Source organism: Canis lupus, chromosome 28, assembly GCF_003254725.2.
Source record: "Canis lupus dingo isolate Sandy chromosome 28, ASM325472v2, whole genome shotgun sequence".
Lineage (NCBI taxonomy): Eukaryota > Metazoa > Chordata > Mammalia > Carnivora > Canidae > Canis > Canis lupus.
Genome location: NC_064270.1, coordinates 15,313,242 through 15,337,237, shown reverse-complemented (window position 1 = coordinate 15,337,237; position 23,996 = coordinate 15,313,242). Strand labels below are relative to the sequence as shown.

At 46.4% G+C, this 23,996-nt stretch overlaps 1 protein-coding gene across 3 annotated transcripts; it reads right to left on the bottom strand.

The window, feature by feature from the left end:
* Window positions 1-427: 427 nt before the first annotated feature.
* On the bottom strand, window positions 428-23,989 carry SFXN2 (sideroflexin 2). Of its 3 annotated transcripts, none has more exons than XM_025467053.3 (12): window positions 23,835-23,989; window positions 10,793-10,977; window positions 10,449-10,619; window positions 9,089-9,187; window positions 7,930-8,005; window positions 7,534-7,619; window positions 6,148-6,208; window positions 5,724-5,790; window positions 4,953-5,002; window positions 4,566-4,615; window positions 2,465-2,512; window positions 428-1,653 (listed from the first exon to the last, which is right to left on the bottom strand). In XM_025467053.3, the coding sequence occupies exons 2-12, from the start codon at window positions 10,951-10,953 to the stop codon at window positions 1,554-1,556; spliced, it is 969 nt and encodes a 322-aa protein (XP_025322838.1). In that variant the 5' UTR covers window positions 10,954-10,977; window positions 23,835-23,989; the 3' UTR covers window positions 428-1,553. The 3 variants fall into 3 exon arrangements, with proteins under 3 accessions (XP_025322838.1, XP_025322839.1, XP_025322837.1); XM_025467054.3 differs by lacking the exon at window positions 23,835-23,989 and adding an exon at window positions 23,495-23,817; XM_025467052.3 differs by lacking the exon at window positions 23,835-23,989 and adding an exon at window positions 21,847-22,184.
* Between the last annotated feature and the right edge of the window lie 7 nt (window positions 23,990-23,996).

The following is a 23,996-nucleotide window of genomic DNA, read 5'->3' as shown; positions in this document are numbered from 1 at the left end:
GAATAAATAAAATCTTAAAAACAAAACAAAACAAAAAACATGGCTCTGGAGTAGGGGAAACTTTTAGTATAAAGGGTCAGAAAGCAAATATTTTATGTTTTGCATGCCACATATTCTTGGTGTCTCCCCTCCCCCGCTTAAGAATATAAAACATTCTTAGTTCCAGGCACACAGAAACAAGTAGCAAGTGACTCTGGACCCTGGCATCATAGTCCATCAACTACTGCTCTGAAACAACAGTTTCCATTTTGGAGTCTCCAACAAAGATGGGTGGACTTTTCCTTTGTAGAATGGGAAATAAACAATGGCCTCCAGGCATCAGAGCAGTTCCCCTTACAGTTCTTGCAACCTCTTCCAAACCAAGGACAAAATCAGACCAGATCCTGCTTTCGTTCCGGCTTTATTAACTCAGTCTGCAGACAGTTCCTTGTGCTCTTTCAAGAAATTTATTTGATTCACAGTGATATCCTTTGAATGGTCAGTAAATTCTATTAGAACTCATTACAGAGATTGATCCCAGGTAAGCCACAATGGTCCCCTTCCACCCCACCCCAACCTCCTGAGCCTGAAAAATCACCTAGAGCAGCTGAGAGGGAAAAGGATAAATGGCTGCACTTTGCTGTGTGTCCTTCCAGGCTCTTTGGTCCTGGTTGATTACTCCTCAGAGATATCCAAATAAAACTTTCCTTTCCTATTCAGTACACACCAGTCTTTGGTGTTTAGCCCAATGGGCTGAGGAAGAGAGGCAGCTAGGAAAATATACCCACTAAAATGTGTAATTAATACCTCCATACAATCCTTCTTACTTATAGTTAGTGGACTTATCTTTTAAACACAGAGATGTAAAATCGGACAGGATTTTGGCACAGGAGAACAGATTCAGTGTTACAGGCTCAGAGCACCATGAAACTTTGTAGCCTCATGTGATGGCCTTTTTTTTTTAGCACTAAGAACTCCCAGATGCCTGATCAACCCAAGCCTAGCAGCACTCCCAAAGACACCTTCTGACAAGGGGGCACTGGGGACAAGAAGGGGGAAGAATGGAGAAGAGCCCCAAGGGGACAAAGACTTCTTCTCTCTCCCTTCCTGGGTTAGCTAGAATTACAGGGGCAAATATTCTGTATTGTGACACAGATGAGGAAGAAGGGAAGAAGAAACAGAGGTAGGAGCTTTCCTTAGTCCCAGGGGCTCTTCCCCCGTCCTGGCTAGAACTAGAATCCCAAAGGTTTCCTAATTTTTTCATATGGTTTGCTTGAGTATCTCCCCCCAGGTTCCAGCAACTTCTCCCCAGGATGTTTCAGCTCCTGGTCTCCAGGGGATGGTGGTTAAGGGTATAGCAGAAAGAAGGCTTGGCCTTTGCTCCCCTTGTTCACTTCTATCCCCTGGAGTCCAATAACCCAGGTGCCTGGATGAAAACAGGAGGCTCCCCACCCCGCAAATGCACCCTAACTTTCACGCCCCTTTGGCAGAGGAATGAGAGCACAGGTGTACAAGGCAGCTAAGGAAAGGCTGGTGAGTATGGGTGCAGACTGGTCCTTGCTGGGATGGGGCATTTAGAGGCCCTTATTGAAGTAGATATAAGGGATAAGTTCTCCATACTTGGCCTTGATAGTGTCCTGGAGTTCTGGTTCCAGATAAGAAACTGACAATTCACTGAAAAGAGAAAAGAAGGGGATTATGGGCATGCCAACTGGACAAGTAGCAAATTACCAGCAGATAAAATCTAACTCAAATGCCACCTCTAAGAAGCCCTTCCTGATTTTCGCATCAGAACTAATGGCCCCTGTACAACATAATATGTTGCTTTTTCTTCTACTCAGGCCTGACTGTATTCTCCCTGCTGCTAAACTTCCATCTTCTCTGTTAGATTATAAGCACAGTGCTTGAACCCAGGCAATGTCTGCAGAGGATACTGAAATATGAGTAGGAAGGCAAAGGAACCTGGTATCTTCTTGGTGTACATCCAAGCTACACCTAGTCTCCTGGAGCTAGTCCTCTCCCTCCCCCAGTCTGATGCTTTGTTTCCCTCTTCCATCATCACTTTGCACACTCCTTCCCTGCCAAGGCATACAAGGGAAGTAGAGAGGTCCGAGTCATCCAGCCCCAAGTGAACACAAGCCAGAATAAGTACCTATCCCTTTGTTCAATTTCAAGGACCAGATCTAGCCAGAGAAGATGTGTCTAACAACCCAACCAACGGGGACAGAAAGTCTCTTGTTCCCCTACTTCTCTCCAGGGCAGCCCTTCCTCGACTGGGAGGGAGCAACTCATCCCTCTGCCCCTGAGAGATCTGTTTTGGTTTACCATTCATCCAGAGTTAAGAGGCCCAGAGTTTAGGCTGATAGGCACCTGTCCTTGGCAAAGGGTGCCCTTCCTGCCCATCCTGGTCTGCTTCAGGACAGCAGGCAGGTCAGGGGGAACAGGAACAGGGCATTTGGTAACATGAGGAGCAAAGAACTATTACCATTTCTGTGGGAAGAGCCCACATGCCACTGGCACCATAAAGATGAGGCTGGAAGAAGAAGAAACAAATCGTTAGGGACATCTCCTACAGACCTGCTCACACCCCATCTCTGAGCCCCCCAAAGGAAGTAGGGAGATGCCCATCACTACCCTGCCTTCCACATTGCCCCATGGCTCCCCTTCCTGCAACTCTTCTCCTGGCCTCTCAGTGCCAGGATATTCATTCTGCCATGGCATGAAATCGGCCTCCTCTACCTCCCATCCCTCACCCCACATTCACCTGTCGTTCAAGCACCGCCTACAGCCTGGGGTGTGATCCTGGAGACCCTGGATCGAGTCCCACATCAGGCTCCCTGCATGGAGCCTGCTTCTCCCTCTGCCTGTGTCTCTGCTTCTCTCTCTCTCCTCTCTGTGTATTCTCATGAATAAATAAATAAAATCTTAAAAAAAAAAAAAAAGAAAAAAAAAGAGGCAACGCTAATGCAGTAGGCCTGGGGAAGGGCCTATAGTATTTCTAAGGTCCTCAGATGCTTCAGGGCCAGAGCCCTATCTTACAGGACATGGGAATCTGACAGAACAGGGTTCAGATCCCAATCGGCTACTCACTTGCTGTGTGAACCTGGGCAAGTGAGCCCTGAGCCAGCAGAGGGAGGACACGAGTGCCTGTTCTGCAGGGCTGCTGTGGTGTTCAACCTATAGGAACCACTCACTCAGGGGTGACTCAATAGCAGAAGGTAGCGTGGTGTGTGAAACTGTCGGGAATCCGACCTGAACTCCAGCAATTATGAGCTACAGAGCCCTGGGCAAGTCTCATCTCACCAAACCTTGGGATCTTCGTTTGTGTTTTATTTTTATTTTTAAAATTTTATTTATTTATTCATGAAAGACATAGAGAGAGGCAGAAACATAGGCAGAGGGACAAACAGGCTCCCTGTGGGATTTGATTTCAGGACCCCAAGGATCACAATCTGAGCCAAAGGCAGGCGCTCAACCACTGAGCCACCTAGGTGCCCCGGGTTGTTCATTTGTAAAAGGAGATGATGACAGGACCTAGACCTTTGGGGCAGAGGGGATTAAGTGAAATTATAGATGTAGAGCATGAGCACAATGGGGACACACAGAACACCTTCTGCATGTGTTGGTTGTTTCTGTTGCTGTCATTAGCCCCGTGGCCTCACAAAGGGTTACTGATGCTAGGATGTGGCCAGTCACTGGCAGGCACCGAAGCACGTTGCCGTGACTAATAGTGTTTTCCTTTTGTGTAAGGTTGGGACACCTGAAGCCCCAGGCTGTCCCCTCATTTTTTTTATGTCTCAGTATATTTATTTATTTATTTACTTAGTTTATTTATATTGAGATATAGCTGATGTACAACATTGTGTACAGGTAAGGTGTATAACATGCTGATTCAATACAGTGATACGCTGCAATGTGACAACTAGAGCATAGGCTAACACCTCTGTCACTGTCATAGAATTATCACTTCTTTATTTTTATTTATTTTTTATTCTTTATTTTTAAGTAATCTCTACACACCCAACATAGGGCTCAAACTCACAACCCTGAGATCAAGAGTCGCATGCAAGGCAGCCTGGGTATCTCAGCGTTTTAGTGGCACCTTCAGCCCAGGGCGTGATCCTGGAGACCTGGGATCAAGTCCCACATCAGGCTCCCTGCATGGAGCCTGCTTCTCCCTCTCCCTCGGTCTCTGCCTCTCTCTCTCTCAGTGTCTCTCAGGAATAAATAAATAAAATCTTAAAAAAAAAAAAAAAGAGTCACATGCCTTACCAACTGAGCTAGCCAGGCACCCCTAGAATTATCATTTCTTTTTTGTGGTGGGACTGTATTGTGGTTTTCATCTCTTCCTGAGTCTGCAGGTCAGAGGACAGGAGGGAGCCCACACGTGCAGATGTGTGCATGAGGCCTAGCCAGCCTGGTGCCCTCAACATAGATGGGGCAAGAGCTCTCTGGATGGCCCACAGGTGTTCTGCGCTCAGGCACTCTGGAAGTCAGGTAAAGGAGTACATGTTCTCCAGCACGGGAAACACAAGAAGATAGTTCTTAGGACCATAGGACCCAAACCAAGAAAACATGCTACTCACAAGCACCCAGACAGCAGAACTTGCAATGGGGCATGCAGGACCTTGACTTTCTGCACAAAAACAAAGGAAAGACCCACATAAGACATACGAAGGTTCTTAATGTGAACCCCACACCTGCCCTACCCCTGATCAGCCAGCTGGAAACCCACAGGCACAAAACTCCTGGCCATGAAGGAAAGGAGAGAGGGGCTCCTCTCGCTCTCTGTGGTAAGGCCAAGCAACAGGCTATGGCATCTAAAGCAGGCAGCTGGCAGGGTTTGGTATGGGCCCTTCTTGAGCGAGATGAAGGCCAATTACTAGAGGGAAGGATGAGGATCAGGAACTCTTACGTGTAGATGTGGCTGGGGGGCTCTGGGAAAAAGAGATGCAAAAGCGAACCCCACTCACCTTCATGAAATGTAGCTTCTCCAGCCTTTCCATGATGACTGGCAGCAAGACTGGAAGAGACCAGGGAGAACCCAGTGGGAGGGCTGTAAGACTCTCCAAAATCAGATCAGGGACCAGGTGATTCCCCCCACCTCCCCAAAAGCTCCAGAAAATACTTTTGGAATGGAAGGCATGGTCACGTCCCCCAAGACCTAGCAGAAGGGTGCTTCCCAAACTTCTCCCCCTGCACACCTCTAATAGGGCATGTACCACAGGCCCAAAGAGTCCTTCTTAAAACTCAAATCTTTGAAGGCTCATGCAAACCAATCTCGTATCCTACTTTGAAACATATCCCTGCTGGAAGCAAAACCAGGGCAGGGGATTTATTTTCTTTACCACTGTCTTCCTGGCACCCTGCACTGTGTCCAACACAGTGAAGGTACTTAAGGAATATCTGTGGAATGAAAAGAACTTTCTTCCCTAGACCTCTGATTAACTGATGTTCCAAGATCTACAGTGTGGTTCTCTCATGGGTTTCTGCATTCAGCACTATGTAGGTATACCATATACAACATGTGGATTTGATACATTTATACACTGTAAAATGATTACCACTGTAGCATTAGCTACAATCTCTATCACATCAAGGAATTTTTTTATTGTGGTGGGAAAAGTTTGAGAAGCATGGCTGTAGAGGCTGGGGCCCCACCTCCCATCCAAAAGCTAAGTGTGGCTAAGGCCTCCATCATGTGTTCCAGGGACTGCCAGGATGGGAGGGCTTCTCTATCTTACTCATGCCAGGGGCTGCCATGGTGATCCGAGAAATAACCACTTGGGTGATGCCTATGGCCGCAGCTCTCTGAGGAAAGAAAAGAGTAAATTGTCAGGAATGACCCTTTCAGTATCCATGGGCTGTATCAAAGGGCTGAGTCAAGGGTCACAGTCAAGTCAGAGGTGGTAAAGGGGAAGGGATGGATCCACCAGGGGCTGTGTTCTCACCCAGCTAGACTTTTATGGCTTCAGGACCAGAAATGATGGAGAAAAGATATGACAAGCCTGTTCTGAACAAGAAATGTAGGGAAATCAAGGGGAATGAGAATGGAAACAGGGGAATCCTGTAACAGAACGAGGGCCTGCTCTAATCAGAGTAGTAAGAACAGGACAGGGTATAAGAGAGAATTCCCTCCTCCCACCCCAAAGGGATGCCTCTGCTTACCCGGGAATGTCCAATCTCATTGTTATTCCTGTCCTTCACGCAGATGCCCTGGATGAGTTCCCTAAACATGGACAGGAGTTGCTGGACGTGGGAAAGGGGTCCTGGAAGCCTGCCAGTGAGGTGACACACTAGGGGACCAAGCACACCCAAGCTCTAGGAAGCCACCTCCTGTAGCCTGGCCCTTTGGTCTTCCTTTTGCATTTCAGTGAGTGGTGTCTCAGAAGTGATCTAGGGCAGTGGCTAAGAGAGCTAGGCCGGGGCTCAGACTGCCTGGGTTGAATCCTCAAACTGCAGAGTAAGTTTCTGAACTGCAGCAAGTTCCCCAATCCTTCTGAAGACTCAGTTATCATCCCCTGCAAGATGGGGATCAGACATGGCACCCAGGTCATAGGATTGGTGAGGATTAAAGGAGACAATGCCTGCAAAGTGCTTAGTTCAGCGCCTGACACAGAGTGACTGTTCCACAAACACTAGCCGTGCTTCTTCTCAGGCCAGTTCCTGAAAGCACTCAACCCCAGACCAGGTAGGTGGCTGGGGTTCCTTCCTTTCTTGGGAAGGAGCACCTGGATGGGGGAGGGAAAGAGGAGAGGAACAGTGTGTATACATGACTATTCTGGTAGTGTGCTCCTTCTGCAAGAGCTGTTGTGAAATGTACCCATTTGCTAGCAGTCCCAAGAAAATGTGGCTTGTGGATACTGGTGTTGGTGATGAAGGCGATGATGATGGTGATGGGAGCAATAAAAGCTAACACATACCATGTGATATCTCCCAGGCGCTATCGTGAGTGCTTTATGTATACTAGTATACTACATCATTAAGTTTTACAGCAGAAAAAAAAGTTTTACAGCAGAGGAATATCCATGCTTTCTCTAGTCAAAAAACAAGAACTGCAAGACACACGGGTTTCTCCTTTTACCTTTCCTGCTGTGAAGCTTAGAGCCAGGTGCCTGGAAAACATCTATCTATTCCTCTGGCTTCTTTCAAAGCTTCTTGGCTCTGTTCTATCTTTGGACACCTCCCTCTGCTACATTTCATTCTGTAAGCCATCAACCAGGGCTTTGGAAGTAGGCAGAGTTAACAACTTCAATACAGTTGCAGTTGAAAGGACATGATCTTATATAAATCCCCATAGGTCCACCCCACTCCCTGCCATCCTACACCATCCAAACAATGACTCCCACAATACTCATCATGGATTAGACTTAAGTCACCTGCCACTCCCAACGGCCATCACCGTTGGAGCAGCCAATCCTTTGGAACCCTTCAGAGGTGCAGCCCAGCGACCCTCCCCATACCCACCTCAGTCCCCAAAAGCCACCCACTGCCATGGTTTCCTGCCCTTGCCCCACTAACCTTGTAGTTTGTAAAAGGGATCCCCATACTCACTGCTGTCGCATCATTGGGATGTTGACACAGTTAGCAGCAGCCACAGCAGCAAAGGGTACCCAGCGGCCCACCAGGGGTGGAGCTCTCTGTTGGGGGAAGGGAACAACAGAGTTCACTGGAGATGGGAGGGGAGGGGGCTTAAGGACTACAAAATGTAATCAGACTTCACTACTGATGCATATTCAGACACTTAGTCTAGGAACCCAAATTCCCTCAAAGACCCGAGAAAGAACAACCTGGGGAGAGTTCTGGTACATTTCCCACTAGTTGGCTGGGCTCTGGCCATATCCAACTCACCCAAACAAGGGCAAAGCCAGGCTTGGGAGGGGGAATGTTTTCCCTAGGACTTTGCTGCCACCTAGTGGCCACCATGCCCACAGCAGCCCCACACAGTACCTTTGTCAACATGTTCATGCCCACAGCAGTGGCCACCGCAGTGGTTGTGGCTGTGATGTAGGAAATGGCCATCTGCCTAGTGGAGGAGAGACACGCTTGGGAGTGGGGAGCCCTGCCAGCTGAGGGCAAGACCATGGCTTGATTGAGAAAGTCTGGAAATGAGGCTTCATGCCTGAGAAGCTCATGAGCACTCTCCCCAGTCTCATCTTGTGACATCCCCTTCCTAAGCACACACACAACGCTCCAGTCCCATTGGCCCCCTTTCAGTACTTTAAACATGCCAAACTCTTACTGCTTTAAAACCTTTGCATGAAAAAATAAATAAATAAAAAATAAAATAAAATAAAATAAAAAGTAAAACCTTTGCATGCTGCTGCTCCCTCTCCAGGGAATTCTCCTGTAGGCTAAATCTTTATCCTTCAGAAATCAGCAGAAACATGCACTACACAGAAAAGACTTCCCCAACCAGCACATCCACACAGAAGAAGAGGGACTCTTCTGTTTGCTATCCTGTCACCTGTTTGCTTCCTTAATGGCAGGAGTCACAAGCTAAGATTACAGTGCTTGTTTGCTTTAAAATACCTTAAATTCCACAAGAATAAAGACCCTAGAACCATGCCTGGCACTTAACAACTACTCAAGAAATAGCTGAAGGTGCCTGGGTGGCTTAGTCAGTTAAGCATCTGTCTTTGGCTCAGGTCATGGTCCCAGAGTCCTGGGATCAAGACCCTGTCAAACTCCCTCCTCAGTGGGGAGTCTGCTTCTCTCTCTCCCTTCCCCCCCCCCAACCCTGCTTGCTCACTCTCTCTCTCTTAAATAAATAGAATCTTTAAAAAATAAATAAATAAATAAATAAATAAATAAATAAATACACAAATACATAAATACATAAATACATAAATAAATAGAATCTTTAAAAAAAAAAGAAAAGAAAGAAATACTTGAGAATGAATGAATGAATGAACTTTGGTCTAGGAAAATATTCTCTTAGCCACAGAAAATACTTGCAAACCCTAAGAGGGGGGCTTGGTCACCAGCTCTGTGTGACCTTCACCCAAAGACAGCCTGAGAGCCCTTCAGAAGGGCTGTGTCCCTGGAGACAAGAGGACAGGCACATGCTCCATACCCAGATGGACAGCCTAGAATTCCAGTCTCCTACCTGCCGGACGTGGGGGAAGCTGCATTCCTGTTGGTGTAGTTGACTAAGGCATTGAAGGACTGGTTCACCCATTGCCAGAAGATCACCGCCGGCATCGTCCTACCATAAAGGAGGCCCAGAGGGCAAAGAAGAGTCCAATGGAAGGGAGGCCTTGGTGTACACCAGTCAAACCAGACTGCCTGCTGTTCCCCAAACTGTTCCCACGTTGTTTCACACACCAGGGCTTTTGCATAGGCTGGAGCATCTACACACGCACACACACACACACACACAACCTTCCATACATGGCTAAATATTGCTCTGTTGAGAGGTCACTTCTTCTTGGGAACCTTCGTGACCCTTCCCCTGCCCTTCCTGGAACAGTGAGTCATTTTGTGCTCCCTGCTCTCACAACTCCATATTCTCCCTCTGACCTACCACCTAGCAAGCTGGGCTATAACTGTTTACTTGTTGGTCTCCTCAACAAAACTGGAAGCTCCTTTAAGGGAGGGGCTAAGTCTTTATATTCTCAACACCAGGCCCAAGGCCTGGCTCAATAACTGGACAAATAGATGCATGGGGGAGGGGAGCAGAAGTAAGAGAGGAAGGAGAAGGGGAATAAAATATCCAGTAGCTACAGAGAAAGTTTATTCTCTCTCCATCAGGCTGAAAAGGTCTTCCTATTTTAAGGGTGGTATGGGGGGAGGTCATCTCATATTTTTTACTAGGACATCACATTATAAAAATACATTAGGGGCACCTGGCCGGATCAGTTGGTTAAGTGCCTGACTCTTGATTTTGGCTCAGGTCATGATCTCAGAGTTGTGAGATCAAGCCCCAGATCAGGCTCTGCATTGGGGGTTGAACCTGCTTGGGATTCTCTCTCCCTTTCCCTCTGCTCCTCCCTGTGGCCACCCTGCCCCCGTCCTCCTCCCCCCCCCCCCCCCCGTTCACGTGCTCTCTCTCTGCAGAAAGTACATAAATAAAATAAATTCTAAAATAAATATACATTAAAATTTCATTGTTGAATAAGTACTTTCTAAAGAGGGGATTAGGATGGCTTATTCATTGAGAGAGTTCTAGAGACAACTACCTCAAGTTAACACCCAGGCACCCATATTTCCTGGCTGTGTCAACTTAGACAAGTTACATAACCTCTCTAGAACCTCGGTTCTTAATCTATAAAATGGAGATGACGATAGTGTCTCTCTGTAGGGCTGATGAGAAAATTAAATGAGGTAACACACAGAAAGAATTTAGCACAGTGCCTGGTATTTGGGAAGAGGTCCATAAAGATGGTTATTATTCTCATCATAATATGGCTCCCTGCCTAGCAGATCCACATGGACACACTGCCCACTGCCTCGCTCCAAGGTTCTACCTGTAGAACTGGAGCATGAAGCCCGTGATGATCATGCCGCCAGGGACCTGGAAGGACATCCGCCCAATGACGTTCATCTTCTCCCCAGTGTCAGGGTGGAAGGCTGAGTCATACAGCTTCTTGGCATACAGCAGCTGCTCCACTTGGGTGCCTGGTGGCACGACCCCCATTCTGCCACCCAATGACAACACACAGAGTTACCTCCCAGGCCCCTCACCCCAAGTCATCCTGCTCCCTCTTTCCCGAGAGCTCTGCCTTTTCCCTCATATTCAGTCTCCACCTCCTCTCCAGGGGATCTACCAGTGTGATCCCAGCGCCTCCAGTCCCTTCCCGTAACTGCTTACCTGCTCTTCTCCACCATGACCTTGGCCCAGTCCAGCTCCCGCTCTGGTACCAGGACAGTGCGTGGGTCTGTGATATTGAAGAAGTGTTTCACCCGTCCCAGGAAAGTGCACTGGTCCCAACGGGGGGCATCGATGTTAAAGCCAGACAGATCAGCCTCCATATTGCTCACACACAAAGCTGTGGACTTAAGGAACAGAAGGAAAATGAGGATTGTCCCCCAAACCAAAGTCTGCCCCTGAGGCCCTAAGCACCTCTCATTATAGAACCTCTGCTTTCACCAGCCACTAGCATCACTTGACTAGGCTTGGGAAGGCCCCAGTGAACAGGCACCAGACCAAGTAGCCAGGCCAACATGTTTCCTGAGTACCTGGGGTAGCCAACCCTGTGCTGGATCATGCTGTAGGAGACGCTGGAAAAAGGGACAACACAGTGCCTGTCCCTGTGTCCACAGTGCCTGTCAGTTACACCCTGAGCTGGGTGTAACTGGGGAAGAACAGCCTACCCAGGTAACGGAATATAATCTATACAGTAACGGTAAGTACAAGAGATGAGAGAAAGCAGAGATGGGGGAGCACGGCTGGAAAAGGAGGCTTCCAGGGATCCCTGGGTGGTTCAGCGGTTTAGTGCCTGCCTTTGGCCCAGGGCGCGATCCTGGAGTCCCAGGATCGAGTCCCACGGCAGGCTCCCGGCATGGAGCCTGCTTCTCCCTCTGCCTGTGTCTCTGCCTCTCTCTCTCTCTATGTCTATCATAAATAAATAAATAAATATTAAAAAAAAAAAAGAAAAAGAAAAGGAGGCTTCCAGAAGAGATGGAATGTGAGCCCCAGAAGATAGATTTATCTGAAGGAGGGAGAAGGCATGGATCATATTCAAAGTAGGAACAATTACAGACAAAGGTAGAAATGAATGTGGCATGATCACTCTCATTATTTGTGTGTGTGTGAGTGGTGTGTGCACGTGTATGGTGCATGCAGCCCTGTGGAAGATCCCAGGCCATGGCTGTGAGTGAGGCACCATGCCTGCCCTCAAGGAGTTACAGAATGGAAAGTAAATGACAAGTAGAGCAACAAGGATGGCAGTGTGGACATGTCATCCTTGGCATGAACAATGATGTGGACAGACAGTGAGGGCAGTGGGAAACCAGAGAAGCAGCATCTAAAAGTGAGATGACCATATCTCCCAGTTGTCCTAGGACTGCTGTCCTGGTGTGATTATGAATAGCAGCCCCTTTCACTCTCAAAAGTGTCCTGATCTGGATGATAAATTATATGGTTACCTTATCTAAAATGGTTGAGACATTCTGAACACATTCTGTGAAAACAAGAAATTAACAATGTTTTGAAGGATGAGTAGAAGTTAGCTAGCTAGGTAGAGGAGACATTCCAGGCAAAAAAAAAAAAAGAAGAAGAAGAAGAAGAAGAAGAAGAAGAGCCAGTGTTAACGGCACACAGGACACATGGGGACCAGATAATGATGATCACACCTAACACCGAGCTTTGACTCTATGCCAGTCACTTTGCTTGGGACTTGATGTGCATTTTCTGAATCCATCTTCACAACAATACTACGAAATAAATACCCTTTAATCTAACTCCATTTATGGATGAGAAAACCAAGGCACAGAAAGTAACCTTACCAAATCACACATGCACAGCCAGTGACAAAGCCAGGATTTTAATTCTGCCTGATTTACTTTAGAAGTCTTGCCTCTAACTGGGTTCTGGTATCCATGTCTTGAAAAACTAAGGCAGGTCTGACATGTAAGGAGCTTGGAAACTGTCACTCCTGTCCTTCCAACAAGAAAAAAGCTGAACAAACTAAAAATCAGCAACTCTTCTTAGACCCATCAATGAATTGAGGTCACAGGGCAAACCACCATCCCTAAACATGGAGAGACAGGCAAGTACAGAGAATGACAGCTTGCTGGGAACAGAAGCCTTCCTCTGGGTAAGTACCATTGGAAAACTTAAACTATAACTGACAAATTGCTGGAAGCTCAATGTGAACAAATTAAAAATTCCAAGGGGGGATCCCTGGGTGGCGCAGCGGTTTGGCGCCTGCCTTTGGCCCACGGCGCGATCCTGGAGACCCGGGATCGAATCCCATGTCGGGCTCCCGGTGCATGGAGCCTGCTTCTTCCTCTGCCTGTGTCTCTGCCTCTCTCTCTCTCTCTCTCTGTGACTGTCTAAATAAATAAAAATTAAAAAAAAAAAAAGTCAAATAAAAATTCCAAGGGGATTCGATCTTGAGTGTGGGGGCCACACTTTTGAGTTTACCTTCAGGAGTCCACCAGGTTCTCAGGGTGAAGATCAGAGGAAAATCCTCTAATACTTCTGACAGGGAAATGGAAAAAATAGTCTTTTTTTTTTTTTTAAGATTTTATTTATTTATTCATGAGAGACACAGAGAGAGAGGCAGAGACATAGGCAGAGGGAGAAGCAGGCTCCATGCAGGAAGCCTGATATGGGACTTGATCCCAGGACCCACAACCTGAGCCAAAGGCAGACCCTCAACCACTGAGCCACCCAGGTGCCCTGAAAAGTAGTCACTCTGAAGTACACCCAGAGCCCCCTGTTCTTCTTAACAAGGCCTGTCCTCAAAAGAGCCTATTTTACCAGAGCCTAGCCATTTGGGTTTTAGTAGAATCTAACTTATTTGGGAAAAGGTAAATACCCAACTCCAGCCCTTCCTAACCTTCCTGTTTCATTTAAAGAAGGTAAGAAGAGCCTGAGAAGCACTAGTGAAGGTCCAGGGGTACAGGCTCATTCAAAGTCTGAGAACTGGGATCCCTGGGTGGCGCAGCGGTTTGGCGCCTGCCTTTGGCCCAGGGCGCGATCCTGGAGACCCAGGATCGAATCCCACGTCGGGCTCCTGGGGCATGGAGCCTGCTTCTCCCTCTGCCTGTGTCTCTGCCTCTCTCTCTCTCTCTCTCTCTCTGTGACTATCATAAATAAATTAAAAAAAAAAAAAAGTCTGAGAACTAATCACAGGACTATAGAACACTCTCTCTTCTCACACACTTGACCACTGTAGGTGGTACAATGCTCCTATGTGATAACAGGGAGAACTGAGTAACAGAAAGAATCACAAGTCTCAGACCCTATTTAAGAAGTCTTAAAAAAAAAAAAAAAAAGTATTTAGAAACCTAAAGATAACAAGAGAGACAAAACAAGGACACCAAAGAAAATGTTAACCTCTGTCACCTAGAGTTTCCACAAACAGAAAATACAACCTAACATCTCACCAGATAAATGTAAAACTGCACACACATCTGGCTTTCAACAAAAGATTACAAGGTATACTAAAGAACAAAACCATAGTTTGAAGAAAGAGCAAGTGTCAGAACCAGATGATAGAGATTTTGGAATTATCAGAACAGGAATTTAGGGGCGCCTAGGTGGCTCAGTCAGTTAAGTATTAAGCATCTGCCTTCAGCTCAGGTCATGATCCCAGGGTTCTGGGATTGAGCCCCACGTCGGGGCGCCCTGCTCAGCAGGGAGCCTGCTTCTCCTTCTCCCTTTGTCTGCTGTTCTCCCTGCTTGTGCTCTCTCCCTCTCTCATTCTCTGTCAAATAAATAAATAAGATCTTTAAAACACAGACAGACACACACACAAAAAAAAACCGGGACGTCTCGGTGGCTCAGTGGTTGAGCATTTGTGTTTGGCTCAGGTCGTGATCCCGGGGTCCTGGGATCAAGTCCTGCATCTGACTCCCTGCTCAGCTGGGAGTCGGCTTCTCCATCTACCTCTGCCCCTCCCCCTGGCTTGTGCTCTCTCAAATACATAAATAAAATCTTTGAAAAAAAAAAAACAACAAAAACCACCAAACCCTCAATTATAGAGAATGAACTGATGGTTACCAGAGGGGTGGTAAGGAGGGGGATGGGTGAAATAGGCAAAGGGGATTAAGAGTAGTACACTTATCATGATGAGCACAGAGAAATGTACAGAATTGTTGAGTCACTATATTTTACACCTGAAACTAGTATAACACTGTATGCTAACTATACTAGAATTAAAATTTTTTAAAACTCAACACCTGGGGACGCCTGGGTGGCTTAGCAGTTGAACATCTGCCTTTGGCTCAGGGAGGGATCCTGGTGTCCCAGGATCAAGTCCCACATCAGGCTTCCTGCATGAAGCCTGCTTCTCTCTGTGCCTGTGTCTCTGCCTCTATGTCTCTCATGAATAAATAAATAAAGTCTTTAAAAAAAAACTATACCTAGTCACGTTATATTATATTTCAAACTGCAGAAAATCAAGCCAAAGAAAATCAAGGAAAGGGGTGCCTGGGTGGCTCAGTCAGTGAAACGTCTTGCCCTTGATCATGATCTCGGGGTCTTGTGATCGAGCCTCAGTGAGGAACCTGCTTCTCCCTCTCCCTCTGGTCCTCCCTTCACTTGTGCTCTCAGTCTTTCTGTTGCTTATTTGCTCCCTCGCTCTCTCTCACTTACTTTCCCTTTCTCAAATAAATAAATAAAATCCTTAAAAAAAAAAATCAAGCAAGAAGTCTGAAGCAAGGAAAAGAAAACACCTTACCTATAGAGGAACAAAGATATGAGGAAGTTCACTTCATTGAATTTCTCCTCAGACACCATGCAAGCACAAAGAGCACAGAGTGAAATATTTAAAGCACTGAAAGATAAAAGCCCCACCAACCTAGACTTCTACATCAGCAAAATTATCCCCTTACAATGAAGGAGAAATACAGGCTTTACCAGACAAGCAAAATTGAGGGAATTTATTACCAACAGACCTGACTTGCCAGATGCTAGAAATTCTTCAGAAAGAAAGTGATATAGGTCATAAACTCAGACCTACCTAAAGAATGTCAGAAGGAATAAATGGAGAGAAGATAAAATTTTTATTTTTCTTATTCCAATTGTTAAGTTAAACAGATAACGGTTCAAAATAATAACAGCAACAATGAATTTGATGATTATAGCTTATGTATAGGTGAGATGAATGACAATAGGGCTATAATATATGGAAAAGAGGAGCTGGGGATACTGGTATAGATTACCTGTACTACTGGAGAGGTGCTTTAGGGTAATTCTTGATCTTGGGGTTGTGATTTCAAGCCACACGTTGTATGTAGAGGTTACTTAAAAATAAAATCTTTAAGGGGCTCAGGGCTCAGCTCCTAGGTGGCTCAGTCAGTTAAGCATCCTACTCTTGGTTTCAGCTCAGGTCATGATGTCTGGGTTGTGAAATCGAACCCCACATCATGCTCTATATCAAGCTCTGTGCTCAGTGGGGAATCTGAGATTCTCTCTTTCCCTCTCCCTCTGCTTACCACTCCCCATGCACGCATACTCTCTCTCAAATAAATAAATAAATCTTTAAAAAGAATTTTCAAAAATAAATAAAATCTTAAAAAAAAAAGCTAAGTCTTTTGAATTTTTGCCTGAGAATTTCGGGAAGCCATTAAAATGTGTTAAGCGGAGTGACAAGATCAGATGTATCATTTAGAAAGAAAACTCTGGGGCAGTCCGGGTGGCTCAGCAGTTTAGCACCGCCTTCAGCCCAGAGTGTGGTGATCCTGGACACCCTGGCTCAGTGGTTTAGCGCCGTCTTCAGCCCAGGGCATGATCCTGGAGACCCGTTTCTCCCTCTGCCTGTGTCTCCGCCTCTCTCTCTCTCTCTCTCTCTCTCTCTCTCTCATGAATAAATAAATAAAATCTTTTTTTTTTTTTTTTAAGATTTCATCTATTTATTCATGAGAGACACAGGGAGAGAGAGAGGCGGAGACACAGGCAGAGAGAGAAGCAGGCTCCACGCAGGGAGCCCGACGTGGGACTCGATCCTGAGTCTCCAGGATTGGGCCCTGGGCTGAAGGCGGCGCTAAACCGCTGAGCCACCCAGGCTGCCCAATAAATAAAATCTTAAAAAAAAAAAAAGAAAGAAAGAAAACTCTGGGCAATGACACGAAAATAAACTTTGGTGTGGGAGGACCTCAGAGGATACAGAGAGATCAGCTGAACGGGAATTTGAGTAATCCAAGCAAGAAGAGGTGGGGCTCATGTGAACCCAGATGCACTGGAACAGACAGGAGAGAACAAAAGGACAGAAACTTTTAAAGCAGCACAATCTCAGGATTTGCTAAATGACTGGTTATAGAAGGAATATTCTATTAGTCAGGTGTCAAGCACAGATGCAGAATCAATAGGAAATACATATCCTTTAAATATATTCATGTCATATTGATAAATATATGAAAATGGATTGAGTACAAGAAATTAGTAAATTGGCTTATGTAATTGTGGGTGTTGGCTCAGCAAGCCTGAAGCCAGCAGGGCAGGCAGTTAGCGAGGGTCAGGCCAATCCTGGGGAGAGAAGGAAGCAATGCAGGCCCAGCTATGGCAGGACTTGTGACCCCAGGGGATGCCTAGACCTCTTTTAAAGGGATTCCATCTGATTAAATCAGGCCACCCAGGATAATCTCCCCTTAGATTAACTCAAAGCTAACCAATTAGGACTTTAATTGGTTTGATTTGCAAAATCCCTTCACCACAGCACCTAAATTCATGTTTGATCGAATAACTGGGAGATGTGTGTACTACAAAACAGCTGCTTCTTCCTCCTGGCCCATTCTGGCTGGAAGCCTACCAGAAGGGGGATGCAGGGCATCCCTGGGTAGCAGGGTGGGGGGTTGTTTGGCCTAGCTAAATTGATACATCACAAGTATCTAGGGTGATACCTAGGGTTTCTGCTTAAACCATAATGTGCAGAGACAAAGAATATAGAAAAATAGGCTTTAAGGGAAAAACCAAGGAGTTGGATTTTCCATGTGTTGAGTTTCAGGTGCCATGGGACTTTCTTAAATGCAATAGGCTGCAACCTGTCTCAGGTCCTCTATAAATGCCATTGCTGGTCCAGAATACTGTTCCTTTCCCTCTTCCCTAATACCTACTCATCCCTCTTTTCTTTCTTTCTTTCTTTTTTTTTTTTAAGGAATAATTTTCAAATTTAACTCTCAATCTTCTACTGCTAGGTCACTTTTTTTTGCCTTGAAAAATGTACCCTGGGGGATCCTTGGGTGGCTCAGTGGTTGAGTGCCTGCCTTCAGCGGAGGGCATGATCCTGGAGTCCTGGGATCGAGTCCCACGTGGGCTCCCTGCATGGAACCTGCTTCTCCCTCTGCCTGTGTCTCTGCCTCTCTCTCTCTCTGTGTCTCTTATGAATAAATAAATAAAACCTTAAAAAAAATTTTTTAAAAAGAAAGAAAAATATCACCTTGAGGATTTTTCATATACATTATATTACAAGCTCATAGGCACAGGTTGAGCAAGATTTAAAGTCATTTTGAGGGGCACCTATGTGGCTCAGTTGATTAAATATCTGCCTTTGGTTCAGGTCACGATCCCAGGGTCCTGGGATGGAGCCCCACATCTGGCTCCCTGCTCAGTGGGGAGCCTGCCTCTCCCTCTCCCCTTCCTTGTGCTCTCTCGGTCAAATAAATAAAATCTAAAAAAAAAAAAAAAAGTCATCTTGAGTTATATAATCATCAAAATTCAAAAGCATTCACAAAATTGAGCAAACAAAGCCAGTATTTGAGTATTAGGGTAAGAAAATACATTGCTGATGAAAGCTACAGAGCACTCAAAAAAAAAAAAAAAAGTTTTATATTAAGTAGTGGTAAAATGAAAGGAGAATTCTACCCACAACTCCCACCTCCACAGAGCCCCATGTACCACTGTAGCTGCAAGGGAAGGCCACAGCAAAGCCACCTCAGAATAGAGAGCAGCCTGAGGGACACCTGGGTGGCTCAGCAGTTGAGCGTCTACCTTCAGATCCCAAGATCAGGGATCCAGTCCCTCATTGGGATCCCTGCGGTGAGCCTGCTTCTCCCTCTGCCTGTGTCTCTGCCTTTCTCTCTCTCTCATGAATAAATAAATAAAATATTTTTTTTAAAAAAGGGGGCAGCCTGAAAAGTAGATGTATTATCACATAACATCAGGGTTCCACCCTCTCCCTCAAAATGTAGCCTTTTACTCTCCAGGACAGTCTAGAGTTACTTTCAAGGAAGCACCTACTCATCCTTCAGATCTTGACTTAAACCTTTCCCTCAGGGACTCCTTTGAAAGACCTTTGACCCTTCTCTCCCCCAACCAGTAGATCAGGTGCTCTGCTATAAGCCCTCTTGGCTCTGTTCTTTTCCTTCAGAGCTATTTCAGTTTGTCCTAACACTCTGTGATTTTATTCTAATTAATTAATTAATGACCTTCCTCTCTCGGTCATTAGCTCCTCAGAGCCAGGGATGGTGTCCATTTTGCTCAGCACTGCTACCCCAGTGCCTAGCACAAGAATTCAAGTATATGCTAAGTAAGAGGTCCAGCTTGTCAGCAAATGGATATTTAGGATTAAAAGAAAGTACAGAGATCTGAGTTAGAAATAAAATAATGAGTCAGCAGCATTAAGGTAGTTTAAGACAAAGTTTTCCAGTGAGGACACACAGAATAGGAAGAATAAAGTGCTAAGGACATAGCCTGAAAACCACTATATTTAAGAGGCAAAGGAAGTCCAAATAGATGAGAAAGAAAAACCAGAGACATAGGAGGCATGAGGAGCCAACAAATGCAGTAAAGGAAGAGATGGTCAATTCTTAGATTTTTTGTTGAGGTGGGAGAGACTTCAGCAAGTTGACATGCTGCAGGTGGGTCATTTCCTGGGAGGAAGGAACCAGGAGAGAAGAGGAGGCCTAACTTGGAGTTTTCATGGCACCCTCACCTGGCCCTGAGGCCACCATTGAGTAGCAACCTCTGGAGAAGTTAGAAACCAGACAGCGAGCGTCCACTGCTAGAATTCTGACACTCTCACTCTGCCACAAAGCCCAAGGAAAGCTGACTTGACCTCCTATACGCTGGTTCAAAGACCAAAGGTTTTTCATGCAGTCACAACTGAACCCAAGAGTGGGAGAGAGGCAAGAGTTACATGAGGCTAAAAGGAGTTGCTGGCCTGGCTGGCAGATCACACGCTGTCTGGGATTCCAGAGCCCCAAGCTGGGGCCCCAGCCCCTCTCCTGGAGAAAGCTGAATAGAACATGCTATGCTTCCGTTTTTGTTGTTGTTGTTGTTGTTGTTGTTTTTCTTAAAGACTTTATTTGAGAGAGAGAGAGAGAGAGAGAGAGAGCAAGAAAAAGAGCCTGAGGGCACACAAGCTGGGAGGAGGAACAGAGGGAGAAGTACACTCCCTTTGAGCAAGGAGCCTGATGCAGGGCTCTATCCTTGGACCCCAGGATGATGACCTGAGCCAAAAGCAGGAGTTTAACTGCCTGAGCCACCCAGGGTCCCGAACATGCTGTTTCCTTCTTAACACACACACACACACACACACACACACACACACACACAGCCTGTCCTTGGACATCTCTCTTGACTCTCAACCCAACACTGGGAAGTCCTCTGCCTTTCATAATGGAAGCACTTCTACCATGAAGGAGTAATCATTTGCTAAACTATTCAAGAAACCTTATCCTCATTACCGAGGTCAGCATAGGAGTTCCTGTCCTGACCTCGGTTCCTGTCTTACATAAAATAAAAGGCCAGGGGTGCCTGGGTGTTTCAGTTGGTTAAGCATTTGCCTTCAGCTTGGGTCATGATCCCAGGGTTCTGGGATGGAGCCTCACATCACAGGGAGTCTGCTTCTCCCTCTCCCTTGCTCATTTTCTCTCTCTCTCTCTTTTTTTTTTTTTCTTATTTTTTAAGATTTTATTTATTTGTTCATGAGAGACACAGAGATAGGCAGAGAAATACGCAGAGGGAGAAGCAGGCTCCCTGCAGGGAGCCCGATGCAGGACTTAATCCAGGGACTCCAGGATCACACCCTGGGCTGAAGGCACTCAACTGCTGAGCCACCCAGATGTTCCATCCCTTGCTCATTTTCTCTCTCTCTCTCTCTCTCTCTCTCAAAGAAATAAATAAAATCTTAAAAAAAAAAAGACCAAAAAAAATCTAAATTCTATGTCTAAAACATTTCCCCCTACACCTGCTGCCCCCAATGGGCACAGTTCCATGACTCCTTCAGGGCAAACTCAAACCCTTCTGTCATATACTCTCCTAGCATCCTGTCCTCATTTGCAACACACTCAGCTTTGTAATCACTTTCTTGTTACATACAGTTATTTGTATAAAGTTGGCCTCCCCTGGCAGATTGTAATGTTCTTGCTGTAGCTCTCTCAGGCCCTCTAAAAATACTTACTACTTGCCTAAAATACATTTCAACTTATTCTTGGGCTCTCTGGGCATGGAGGACATCACTCTTTCAAGTCAAACTCAGAACCTGTCTTGGTTACAGAAGTAAGAGAAAGTTTTGGGTCACGAAATTGCAAATGGTCTACCTCTCCTCTACTGAGTCCTATCTGGTTTCTAGGTTTTCTCTAGAATAGTTATTCTCCCTCTTCCCACATAAACTGCATCTAGGTATTCCCTAAAGAGGTCACTACCACATCCAGGGTGGCCCCAGTTCCAAAGGAATATAATTCTGCTACTAGGAACAAGGGGAGAGGGCAGCCCTGGTGGCTCAGCGGTTTAGCGCCGCCTTCAGCCCAGGGCCTGCAACTGGAGACCCAGGATGGAGTCCCACGTTGGGCTCCCCGCATGGAGCCTGCTTCTCCCTCTGCCTGTGTCTCTGTCTCTCTCTGTCTCTCATGAATAAATAAATAAAATCTTAAAAAAAAAAAAAAAAAAAGGAACAAGGGGAGAGCTGGACGTCAAACAGGTGACCGACCAGTAATTCTCTTGCTCTGAGGAAAATATCACAGCTCAAAGATGTGGGGATGCAAGATCTCAATTTACAGAATGGAAACTGATGCTTAGGAAGGTCCACATCGATTGAGCTAATATGCTGAACACTACACACAACCCTGCCCTAACCAGAGCTCCAGTCTTGTCCATTCATCCAACAATCTGACAATAGCTAGGGCCTACTTTCCCAAGGCCACAAAGCTTGGGGTCACTTAGACGGGTCCTCTGTCTACTACAGGCCAAAAGAAAGAGAGAGCAAAGAGGAAAAAAAATAGAGAAAAGAGGAAAAAAATGAAACAATCCATTACCTCTCCTGAAGTCATCCTTCTTAGAGTTGAGTTCTGGGACACCTAACTAGCTCAGTTGGTAAAGTATGCAACTCTTGATATTGGGGTCTGAGTTCAGGCCCCGTGCGGAGGATATAGTTACTTAAAAAAAACAAAAAAACAAACAAACAAAAAAAAAAACAGAGTTGATTTTCTCGGGCAAACCGTATCAGAGCTCAGAGAACAGACTTCCAAACTCTCTCTGGATATCCTCTTGCAAGGGGGTACTCAGGATTTCCCTGTCAGTATTCCAAGGCAGGAAGAAAAACATCATCACTAACACTTGCACCAGAGGAAAATCAAGGCAGCCAGACTCAAGGTCAAACACAAAGACCACTTGAGATAGGTGACAGCTGGTGCCAAGGCTGTCTACAGAAAGTTGGACAACGAGGTTAATAATTACACACGCAGGCCCAGGTACACTCCCGTGACCCCAAGGCAATCATGATGTTAGACACCAGACAACTCAGAAAGTGAAATCTGCCCTGCCTTTTTCAAAACAGAACCAACAGGCTAGAGATGAGTAGGTTGCAGGAGTGTATCCTCTGAATTAGCCATTTATCTTGCATCTACTTAATCAAGCTTCTGAACAGAGCTTTCTCTCCAATGATCTGAAGCAGGGATGCAGCTAGCAGATGTTTAAAAACATATTTTAGTTGAACGCATAAATAGCTAAGAACCATTCAAGAAAAATCTGCCTTCATTCCAGTAGTCTTAAGTAGACTGTTAAGCCTGCTGGTAGGAAGAGGGGCAAAATCCCCAAACCTAGATAAAACAGGAACAGCTAAACTCTATGTAGCACTTCCCTGTGTGCCAGTAATATTTTATGTACTTGACACAATAATTCACATAATCCTCACAAGAACTCAATGAGGAAAGTAAGAGGCACACACATGCTGCAAATGTCTACGTTTATCATCAGTGCCAATACTTTACCAATTCTTTTTTTTTTTTTTTAAAGATTTTATTTATTTATTCATGGGAGGCAGAGAGAGAGGTAGAGGCACAGGCAGTGGGAGAAGCAGGCTCCCTGTGGGGAGCCCAGCGCAGGACTCTATCCTAGGACCCCGGGATCATGACCTGAGCCAAAGGCAGACGCTCAACCACTGAGCCACTTTACCAGGCGTCCCCACTTTACCAATTCTTAAAAAGTTCTGGGTTTACGCCACAAATATAAGCCATTCTGTTCCTCCTACCTAGACAACACAATAGTGTTAAAATCGCTTTCTCCAGCGTCAGAACTGGGTTCAAGTCCCAATTTTATATGGCTTAGAACAGCCAATTCCTAGGGCTGTGAGAATGAAATGAAATCTTGTGTGAAAAGCATTCCACTAGGAAGTATGTAATTTCCATAAGGGCAGATTTCGTCCCTTACTGTTCTCCAGAGTCTAGAACAGGACCTGGCACACATGTGATTCACTCTTCTCCCCGTCCTCAGCACGCGGAAAGGGTGGGAGGTAGCGCCTCTCCACCCACCCAGAACCCCTTTCGCTCTCGCGTGCCTGTAAGTGCAGGCCCAATTTTGGCCTTTCTGGGGCTGCAGATGGTGCACCGGTGCACCGTCCGGTCCAGTGCTGCTTAGCAAAACCTGGCCATTCCAAAACGCCTTTCACTCCTGCTGTCTGCTCACCTCGGCGTTCAGGGCCAGTGCCCAGGCTGCCTCTTGCCCTCCGACAGGCGGCCTCCCGCCACCGGGACGCCTCCATCCTGGATTCTCCACAGAGATGTGGAGATAGATGCACAGCCCATAACGCCGTCACCCCTCAGCTGGGACCTCGAGCGCCGGGGGCCATTAAGGGAGCGGCCCCCGCACAGCCCCAGACCACTCTGCGCCACGTGGCTTCGGCAGGTGGATGCCCAGCCCCCGCAGCGGCCCCGCCTGAGCAGTCAAGACAGAAATCCAAGCTCCCTCCCGAGATGCGGGGTCTAGAGGAAGGTGTGGTGGGCGGCCTCCTCCCAAGACCCCTTACCTCGTCCCGGGAAGAATGCAGCGGAACAACTGCCAACAGAAGCAGCCCGCGTTGGAACCCTGGCCTGCATCAACCTGCGGCCTCGGCCCGGGAACCGCCCCTCGGCCGTCCCGCCCTGCTCCCCCCGACCAATCACAGGCTGAGCGGCGCCCACCAGCCACG

What these genes read in the sequence shown, in the direction of transcription:
- SFXN2 (XM_025467052.3), bottom strand. An exon ending in GTCATGGTGGAGAAGAGCAG is followed by an intron (nt 10,620 to 10,792) that starts GTAAGCAGTTAC and finishes ATTGGGTGGCAG; the next exon opens with AATGGGGGTCGTGCCACCAG. An exon ending in GCTTCCCCCACGTCCGGCAG is followed by an intron (nt 8,006 to 9,088) that starts GTAGGAGACTGG and finishes CTCCTCCACTAG; the next exon opens with GCAGATGGCCATTTCCTACA.